The sequence below is a fragment of the Hipposideros armiger genome, unplaced genomic scaffold (genome assembly GCF_001890085.2).
Source record: "Hipposideros armiger isolate ML-2016 unplaced genomic scaffold, ASM189008v1 scaffold_498, whole genome shotgun sequence".
NCBI lineage: Eukaryota > Metazoa > Chordata > Mammalia > Chiroptera > Hipposideridae > Hipposideros > Hipposideros armiger.
The window spans coordinates 591291-602081 of NW_017731848.1; the positions used below are offsets into that span (position 1 = coordinate 591291).

The window sequence follows — 10791 nt, forward strand, 5'->3', positions numbered from 1 at the left end:
GCTCCCCAGCCACAGGGGCTCCCCCAACTTGTGTTGCAGGCGTCTGACCCCTGTGGTGTCAGTGCTGCCCGTTTTGGTGTGTGGGACAAGGACGACTGGGAGCTGGCACCTGAGGCTTATTCTTCTTTTTCCTGCCTGTGAAAGGAATCAGCTGCCCAAATGTTAACCTGTCTGGCGTCTTTACTGGCCTGACCTTGGGCTTTGCCTTGTCTTGTACATATGTGAGCTTGGCAACCTGTACTGTAGCTCGGGCAGCACTCAGCTTCTCCATTTCTTTAGCCTTCTCATATTTCAATATAGAACTTGGGTATTCTCCTGGAATGGATATTTATATTCTTCAGTTTCACAGAGTGGTTGACTTTTTCGCTTTAACTTTTTCCTTTCTAGACTTGACACCATGATTTCAAAAAAACATTGATTTTTTAAAAATAGACTTTATTTTTTAGAGCAGTTTTAGGTTCACAGCAAAACTGAGTGGAAGATACGGAAATTTCCCGTATAGCCCCCGTCACATGCACAACCTCACCCATTATCAGCATCACCCACCAGAATGGTATATTCTGCAGGAATAAATGGATGCTAATTGAAGAGTCCTCCTCAGACAGGAGGGTGGAGATGAAAATGCACAGTTTAAATTGGGAGTTAACCCGGTACAAACTGTTAACAGTAATCTCCTAGTGATGGGATTTTGGCTAATTTTAGTTTTCTTATTAGTGCATAAAACTGCCAAAGTCTTTGCACGCCATATATGTATTCACATTTTTTTCAAATTATAGAAGGATTCTAAGAAGAAAACTGATACTAAAAATATTAAGGAGCATTAGTCATAACACTTTTAAGCCGAAACTGAGCCTATGAATAATTTACCTAAAAGTCTTACATTTTATAACTGAGGCACCAGAGCTAATTGGGGGCGCAACTGGGGCCGCAGTGCATCCCGCTTCAGTCTCAGGCAGAAACTCTTCAGTAGCCTGTAGACAGCAGGCCCCGTAGCAAAGGGCGTGTCAATCAGCTGGGCAGCGCCCACGCAGCTCTGCTTTCCGTCACGGTGAGTGGGGTGCACAGAGCGCGAGCATTGCACCACGCTGCACCCACAGCCTTTCCCACCACGAGCCGAGCCCCCAGTCTGATGCACTAAATGTGGATTGAACTGATACCTGAATCTAGCCTTTCCTCCCGAAAATGGCAACAGGTTGGGGTATGAAATCAGGCCTGGTCTTGCATTGGAGAGTTATAACTGTATTGTTTTCTAGAGTACCTGACTTATGATATATACCACAGTACTTTTCCATAAAAATCTGATTAAATAATATTAAAATATTTTTGATGAGGAAATGCTGGGTAGCACTAAGCCAGCACCTTAACTTAATATTTCATTTGTATGCTATAAAAATTATTATTCAGCATTTTATAATAAGGAAAAGAATATTCTCTTTTTTATTATTTTAATTTTTTGCCTTTTCATGTCTCTCTTACAAGCCCTAGGTTCTTTTCATACTTAACTAATCAGAATTAATAACCTTTTAGTACTCCGAAATGTCTTACTTAGCACACATTTTCCAAGAATTATTACAGAGAGTGAAAACTTAGATTTATTGTATGGAGCACTGGGCTAAGCGTTTTACATGTATTGATTTGTTTAATCTTCACAGGAACCTTAGGAAATAGATCAGTTTTTTTCAAACTTTCTTTTGTCTGCAACACATGCTAATGCATTTGATGTCAAGATCCAGTAATGGACCTCTCTGATAAAAGTTTCCTCAATATTAACACTGCACTGTACTCATTTTTGTTTTCTTCTCTTTTTTTAATGTTGGTTCCTATCCACTAACCAATTCATAACCCACTAGCAGATCGCAGCTCTCATGAAAAATACTGAGGCGTGCTATTTATTGTCCCCATTTTACAGATGAGAAAGCTGACAGTTTGAGTAAACTACGCATGTCACAGGTGGCGAGTGGCAGAGCTGGATTTGCACAGGGAGCTTGGGCTCTTACTCGGTTTACTAAACTGAATTGTACAGCAATATCATTTCCAGAATAAATTGGACCTCAGGATCACCTCCATCTTGCTTCTGTGATGAGGAGAAAAAAATGTTTATAATACAAATACACCCCCTCAACTGTGTCCTCCACGTGCCAAAAAGAAGTTGAGTTGCTCAGCTGAAGACAGGGAGAGAGACAGGGGACCCTGAAGATGTGGGAATAGGGAACAGGGATCTTCTGGGGGACTTTGAGAACTTGGGGGTGAGGCAGAAATGTTTAATAGGGATTTTTCATTAAGTAATGTTGAGGAAAAGCTCCTTTCAAAATTCTCAGTAAAATTACCCATTCACTGATCCTTGAAATGTGGACTTGATATTGGAGGTTTAAGTCAAGCCCCAAGGTTGAAACCAGGTCAGAGCAGAGGCTGCCTGCTGAGGCCAGCACGTCTGGGTGACAGTTCAGGGAAGAAGTGCCGTGCGTTCCACCCGTTGTGTTCAGGGCAGTGTCCTGGGCAGAAGGCATACAAAGATAATTAGGATCTACCAAACACATTTTCTGTGAATATTGACCTTAGAAAAGCATCTCATAGACCTGTGTTGTGGGAAGAAGCTTGAGTCGTTATACATCTGAGTTTTGTAACCTGGGAAGTTCATTGATATTCTAGTAGACGTGAAGCTCCGTGAGGGCACACGTGTGTGTGTGTGTGTGTGTGTGTGTGTGTGTGTCTGTGTGTGTCTGTCTTGTCTGCCACTCACTGTACCCCAGCTGCCTCGCACAACACCTGGTACATCGTAGACACTCAGCATTTGTTTATCGATCATTGGCTAATAGCCGAGTAACTCTTGTAGTATTTAAGAACTCAGGTCAGAGAGTCAGGTTATTTACATCAGCCATGAAAGTGTAATAAAAATGTAACACTTCAGTTGGAGAAACTTGCTTATCAAGTGACATCCCTGAGCATAGTACACTGTGTTACTGAAGCCAGTTTCCTTTGCCCTGTGATTTGCTTGTGACAATGTTGACCAGTCATCTGTAACACTCGTGTTCTTTTCCACTGGACTGAATGACATTGCAATGTCTAATTCCTTAGCCCTAAGGAAGTAAAAGGAGAAAAAGTCTTGTCTCCTCCTTCCATTCTTTCAAACCAGTAGACATCCACCAAGCAGCTGTGATTTGAAAGAAACCCTGTGCCCACCTGAGAAGGACCAGTCCCTCCCTGCCTGTTAGAGAAGCTCGGGCTGGCATGTCAGCTCACACTTACACACGCCCAAGTGCAGGCATCTAATAGCATGTAGCAGGAGGAAGCAGAGAGGCTTGGAAGCAAATAAGTAATCCAAGCAGAAAACATTAATTTAAGACTAGAGGTTGCTCTTTCATAGCTAAGGGAGTGGCAGGGGGGCTGGGAGGAAGAAGGGATAAATACTGTGTATTGGAGATGGGCAGCAGGAGAGAGGATATTATGTGGATCAACTACTTATTTGCCTAAGTTTCACCTCAAAATATAGAGCGACAAAGTAGTCAAGAGGAGGCAACGTGTGTAAGTTTGGCATTGTTACCAGGTAGCAATACACCGTTGTATTATGTGGGCCATTGTGCCAGATATCTGCACACTCTTGAGTGAATAACAATTATTTTGCATTATAATACGGGGCCTGATAATTGATACACTTGCTATGTCTGTAGTCCCTGTTTCTTTTCATTTGTTTTCCTATTTCAAGAATGTTTTCTTTGCTATACAGAAGTCCTAGTAAGAGAGCAGTTACAGTCTCCCCCTGCTGGATGGGACTTGTAGGACCTGAAAATTCAGGCTCCTTGGCTTGAGGATTCATTTACCTCAACTTTCAACTTTTAAATCTTCTTCCCCACAGCCTCACTGAGCAGCCTTTTGATCACTCCTTTCCCATCTCCAAGCTCCTCTACATCTTCTTCCAGCAGCTACCAGCGCCGCTGGCTGCGAAGTCAGACCACCAGTTTGGAGAACGGCATCATTCCCAGGAGGTGAGCTGCACATTTCCTCTCGCTGAGAAGGGCACTGGTGTCGGCAGCACCCCGAGACGGGCAGGACTGTGCTCAGCTGTTGTCAGGGGGAAAGGGAGCTGAAGCATTTTGATCAGCTTCAGTTCAGCCTGAGAGTTCACAGGTTAGAAGTTTCCTGGAAAGGTTAAATAAAAACTAAAAAAAACCAAACCTGGTTTGGAAGACACTGGGAAACATTCAGATAGTTGTGCCATGAGTGAGGTAGATTTGGTGATACTTTAAAGTGAGTGGTAAGCTCTCTCTTAACCGGCACCTTCCAGATGTGGCTCTCATGAGTTAGAAGGGTGGAGTAAAGCTCTTCCTTGGCTTACAGTGACACCAGTGTGGTTGTGTAAATATAGGAACTCAAGGATTGTGACATACTCTCTTTGTAAAACTTAAATTCTTAAACAAAACAGTCATGAGTCAGATTATAAATGAGATGGCAGCGAGGTATTTTCTATTGGTTTTTTTTTCAATTGGTTTTTAGATCTAAAGTTCAGTTGTGTGTAAAATGTACATTTTGGCGTCATGATGATGTTAACATCAGTAGCTTTCAACCATTTGTTTCTACAATACAAAAAGCTTTAAGAGAATTAAGATAGGTTATACCTATAAAAATTCACATGTAAATTGGTTGATTTAGTAAATTGACTAGTAATCACCATGTGTAGGGATCTGTGAAGGTATAAAGATGATTCAGCTACCTGCCTACAATTAAGTAGTTTCCAGGTATATACCATAAGTAGTGGTATAAAATGTTCAATGATCAGTGCTGTAGAGAAGCACCAAGTGCCTTGGGACCCAGAGAAGGGAGAGCACTCTTTCTGGTGGTCCTAGGGGGAATCGGGGAGCTGTTCACGGAAGAGATGGTACTGAAAGGACGCGCTGAGGAGCAAGAGATCAAGGTGTGTGTGTAGCACATCAGGCTGCTGGCCTGCCTTCTCCCATGCTCTCACAGCCCTGGGAGCAAACAAAAGAAAAACGATAGCTGCGTCACTGAGGAACCGTCTTTTGGTTGGTGGACCTGAAGCGGAATGGTTAAGAGCTTGGGATTTGGTGTGGCAACAAGTCCTAGCTGTGCCACTCACTAGGTGAATGTAAGAAAAGTTAACCTGGATTCTAAGTGTCACTTCCTCATCTGCAGTATAATTGTACCAGCTTCACAGCATTGTTGAGAGAGTTAAATGAGATAACAGCAAGTCAAGTCAGACCAGGATGGGATACAGTACATAAAAAATATAGGCCAATATGATTTCTGTACTGTTATTATCCTATTGCAGCTATCAGGAGAAGGTGTTCTGTCATCCTCACTGTCATTACAGGGTCTTCAGTGATTGGAAGAAATAGATGGGCCTTACAAGCCTTCCCCATTAGGTATCTTCCCTTTACTAAAACTGCTTTTCCATCCCTTCAGGTTTGAATCCAAAGTTGAATATCATTCCTCAACCCAGTCCTTCGAAATCCTTCAAAAACTCTAATCTGAATTGAGAACTGGCATTGGGAACTAATGAATTGCTAGTGAACATACACCTAAAATAAGTATCTTATGCTCAAAAATAAAAATGCAGGGCCCCTTGTTCAAAAAGCAGGAAAAAGTGCTATTAAAGGGTACTAAGTATAAAATGTAAAGTTTTTCCTTTAAAAATACTCGAGTGGCACGTTGGTTAAGAGCTGGCTTGGGACACCAGAGGGCCCTGGTTCGGATCCCACATATGAGGGCCAGTGACACTGCCCTCCACAGCTAAGATGCTGAACAACAGCTCAACCTGGAGCTGGACTGCCGTGAGTCGCTGGCGACAGCGTAGGCTGCAGCCCCTGCTACAGTGGGTTGCCATGGGCTACCGTGTATAGCCAGCAGCCAGTGTGAGTGGCCAGCAGCCGCCGTGAGCGGCCAGAAGCCGGCGACTGATCTGCCTCGCCCGGGAAGAGCGCAATGATGGTGCCAACTTGGGCCAGTGAAGCAACATCCTCCACAACTAGACTGAAGAACAAAAGGAGAGCAACTTGTCTGTTCCCCTACCCCCAATTCCCCAATAAAAATCTTAAAAAAACAACAACAACAACAAAAAGTTTTACTTACAAAATGTGATAGGAATAATAGTGACACGTGAACAATAACAAATTTATAAATTGCAAAAAGTAATACTTTGGTGTCATAATTTTATGTAATATAATAATAATGTGATACCTTGATTCATCATAAGATTTTTCTGGGTTTTCTGCAGATTCATCAAAATTTATACATCAATCGATATAACTGAAAGCGGCATTACTAGCTCCTAAAAATTGCAAGATGGCAAATATTTTTTTTTTTTAAGATTTTTATTGGGGAATTGGGGAAGGGGAACAGCCAAGTTGTTGTCCTTCAATCTTACTTGTGGAGGGCGAAGCAAGCTCAGCTCCAAGTCCAGTTGCCATCTGGCTGCCCATTGGCAGCTCGTGGCCGCTCAGCTCAAGGTACCACGTTCAATCTTAGTTGCTGGTGGGCATTTATAGCAAATATTTTTGATAATTTTTTTATTTTGAGAAAGAGCTTTCTGCTGATGCAACCATTACTGAGGCTTTGTAGGTTAAGACAACATTGAGGTACATTTCTAATAAACTTTAAAAATGTAAATCTTCGTGTATCTAGATGATTCTTGTAGAACAGTTTTTCTAGAAAGATTTAATTCTTCACATAAATCCATTTTGTGTAAGTCTGAATTTAATTTTAGATGTAAATTTATACAAAGTTATTTTAATGTTTCCTGACATTTCTTGTAACTTATGGAGCTCTTACAAGAAACTGGAAATGTCTTCATGAGTTGATTTACGATGTTGCTGCAGTTTTCTAAACCAGAGATTATAAAGTCTTTGAAGAATTTCAGTAACTCCCTTATTTGCTTTATTGCAGTGTCCACTGTAGGCTCTCACTTTGTGATTACTTACCGTCCTGGGGTTCAGGTCAGAGAGTTAAATATTTGTGCAGATTCCACAGGGATGGACTCTGATGATGGATGGACAAGCTGTCCTCCCACCATGGGTCACGGCCCTGCCTAAGCCCTTCCTCTCTCCCAGGCCATGACCGTTGCTGCTTCTGCTGCTGCCACTGTCATAGCCACCAGTCTGGGCCCAGGTCCCAGCCTTGCTGCCCTGGGCCTTGTGACAACCCTGATGTGGGTGTGTACCTGACTGCCAGGCCAGCTGTTCAGTGTCTGGGCTGTGTGCCCTCGAGCCTGCCCCACTGTGCACTCTGCTGCCTGGTATCTTTACTGCTCACACACACATGCTTCACTGTCCCATCAGACTTCACTTATGCATTCAAAGATAAAATTAGTAAGAATTCAAGGTAGTAACCGCAGAGCATTAAACCAAACCTGGGATCCTTCTGAGAGCAGGGCTCTGTGTGAGCTGGCCCTGGTTTCTGTACTGTTTAATCCTGAGAATGGAAGTGCAGAGGACATTTTGAATTGATCCCTGTGCCTGTGAAGCCCCTTCATTTAAAGGATGTTGCAGTTGATCGCTCCCTCTTGGCAGGAGTGTGCGTTAGAAAATTGCTAGACAGGAGAACAGCAGGCACCAAAAATATGATTTTCTCTGGCTTTGAGAGAAAATTCTCAGAGGTCGAAAACTTTCTTCCTAAGAGTTGAAGGTAGTCAGGGAAGATATTCACCATCCTTAACCGAATTTTATTTGCAATGTTATGTTCCATGCTGACCCCCATACCACAAGGCCCCCTGCTGTGCCAGGCAGTAACCTTTGGTTCCTGGATGGGGAGTCAGGCTCGGGCACTTAGCAGCTAGTACGGAAGTACTGCCTGTAGTGGGAGAGAAGCTGCAGAGATTTCATCCCATAATGAGGCCATTGAAACCCTAAGGAGCAAGGGCTAGGGTCTCAGAAAAGCTTTCGAACGGAATTATTAAATTGAACCAACCATATAAAGTTGCCAATGGGATGTTCTCTGACCTCAGAAATGGCGATTTCATATATTTCATTGTTTTCGTAGATTCCACATAAGTTCAAAGCTGACATACGCAGTTAGACTAAGCAGTCCTGATATCTAGTATTGGTCATTGAGATGTACTGAAATAATCATTTCAGTAAATAATCGTTATTTATGATCTTGAAGTATTCATAAATGTCTATTCATCAGTGTCAACAAAATTCTACTTGATTTTTTATAAGGAGAAAAATTAAGTGGGTGGACGGTCTTCTCTCGACTTGAAAGCCTGTTAGCTGACATGTTTGCTCCACTCCTCCCCCTCTGTGCTCCAGCTGGCACGATGCATCTGATGACGAACACCAGCAGACGGATGGTTCATCGGGACCGAGTCCCTGGTCATTTCCAGGGGCCAAGAAATGAGCCTAGACTATGAGAGAGAAACCCTGAGTTCTAATCCAGTGTTGTCACTAGGATGTTTTCTGTTCCTGAAGCAAGTTGATTAATCATTCTGACTCAGTTTCTACATTTGCAAAATGGTCTGTGGTACCTTACCTGTAGGTGACTTAAGGGTAAAGATAAGATGGAGTATTTGGGTTTATACCTGACGTTTTTGAAACCTCTAAAACCTTTCATTGTGGAATAATTTTAAAAGTATGATTACAGTACCACATGCCCCGATTTATTCCAGTTTGCATGGTTGACCCAAGATAACAGAATGGAGCTCAGTTGTTTTAGAATTCAGTAGAGAGATATAATGAAGTAAGAGCTATCTACACTATTATAGCCATGGAAGTTTTTCAGAAATTCAGTAGGTGGCACTCTCTGCTATGTCAAAGTGGAGTTGGTTGTTGCTTATAAGGGTAGAGAGGAAGATGATGCATAAATCTGCATAGGGCTCAGTGTTTATTGCAGTCTGATTTCAAATTAAAGACTGCATTGGCCAAAGATAAGTGGACCTATATGGTCATTTTACTTACGGAAAAGAAGGGAAAGAGGAGATAACAAGAAAGGGTTGCAGGACAAGTATTGGTATCAGATAAGCTCAGAATTTCCTGTACAGAATGGAAATAAATGAACCGGTGCAGGAAAACAAAGTTATAGTACAGGTACTTTGGAAAAGAGGAGGGAGCACTATATGAAATGAAGTAAAATTCTAAGAGAGCCTCAAGAATTTTTTTCTGATGAGCAGATGATTAGGATCTAGGAATCTCTCAGAGAAAACAGTTGAAGGTTATTAATGCATAGCATTGACAACACCACCTGGAGACCTCGTCCTTCCAGTGGCGTGTCTGTTAGTGAGAGCCTCTTAGTGATGTATCAACCACACCTACATCTCCGGGATCTTGCTTGAAGTCGAGAGAAACAATAACATATGTCTCTGAGGTTAGAACAAGAGCTCTGTCTCCTTTCCTTCAAAAATTAAATAGCTCTCCTGACCATTAAATTTTAATGTATGTCAATAGGTTTTTAAAATGTGGATGTGTTTCAACTCATAGGCACGTGATAGACGGTGAGGAGAGCACTAAATAAAGCATTGAAGACCAAGCTAGGAGGCTAATTGCCTCAAGTTCTGCCATTGTAAGTGATTGTCATGTTGTAATTTGTAGTACAGAAAATGGAGGAAGTCGTAGCTTCCCGTGTTTGGCGGAGATAACGAGATTAAATGGTGGAGTTCATGAGAAAGCGAAAGCTTATTGCATAACTCTCATGTGCCAGGCTAGGCACTTTCATTTGCAGTGTTATGTCCTCTGCTTTGATTTCTTTGTAGAAGAAAAACAGGTCTTTAATTTTCACTCTTGCTGTTGGTAGCTATGTGGTTAACTTATGCTGGTTTTTCAGAATAGTTAAATAAGAGACATGGTCGGGCCATATTTGTGAGGCAAACTTCTTAAAACAAGTTGAATATGTATTCAGAATTTCTTGGTGTCATGATTTGCTTATCGTAGAAGTAGCCTCGTGAAAGAATCTTAAGTGTTTTGAGGATTTAACTAATACCAGAAGAGGTGGGTCTTTCTGCTTGGAGGATGTCCCAGAGAGCTTCGTCAGCCGCAGGGCTTAATCTGAGCATTTACAGGAATCGCTTCATCTAATGGAAATAGCCTTGGGAAAGTGAGCCTCAGCTACCAGTTAGCATCCAGAATGCCCTTGGTTAAGCGGATACCACACAGCCTCCTTTCTCTTCCTGCATTATCATCTATTGGTGTCTGTCAACCAGAACAGATGTTTCACACCGCTTCCTAAATACCACCAATCTGCAAAATAGCCCAAGGGAAAGGGACAAAGAGTCTAGCAAGGGGACATTTGACATTACTTTCAGTTTTCATTTGTTTCTTTTCAGGTTAGGATAATACTGTGTGACAAGCTGATATTTTTGTTTTTCATGACAGAATTACAGAGGAGAAAGAACTAGAAGTAGAGAAACTCTTCTTAGCTAAGACTCCGAGTGTTTTGGATTGGCTGCATGTCGTGGCGCCCCCCCCCCCATTAGTTTATCTTCTGTGTGATGCACTGATGCAGCTCTCAAAACTCACTTTTCCTCCAGGTCAACTGATGAGACGTTCAGCTTGGCTGAAGAAACCTGCAGTTCTAACCCTGCCCTCGTCCGGAGAAAGAAAATCGCCATAAGCATCATCTTCTCCCTGTGCGAGAAAGAGGAAGCCCAGAGGGATTTCCAGGACTTCTTTTTTTCCCATTTCCCTCTGTTTGAGTCGCACATGAACAGACTGAAGAGTGCAATCGAAAAGGTAATCCAGTGTCACATAGCGATGTGATTGTGGGGCTTTAAAGATGGTCGAATCTCTCTGTCTAGGCATCAGATCACTTTCCCGGAGAGCATAAGCCATCTGCAGCTGGAGGAAGGCGGGG

General features: G+C 42.5%; 1 protein-coding gene across 4 annotated transcripts in view; it reads left to right on the forward strand.

Moving 5' to 3' along the window:
• FNIP2 (folliculin interacting protein 2) overlaps window positions 1-10791 on the forward strand; it is a 137074-nt gene that overhangs the window by 91270 nt on the left and 35013 nt on the right. For all 4 annotated transcript variants that reach the window (XM_019667512.1, XM_019667514.1, XM_019667511.1 and 1 more), the window contains 2 exons: window positions 3854-3983; window positions 10469-10670. In XM_019667512.1, coding sequence (XP_019523057.1) covers window positions 3854-3983; window positions 10469-10670 — 332 coding nt within the window. The remainder of the gene's footprint in view (window positions 1-3853; window positions 3984-10468; window positions 10671-10791) is intronic.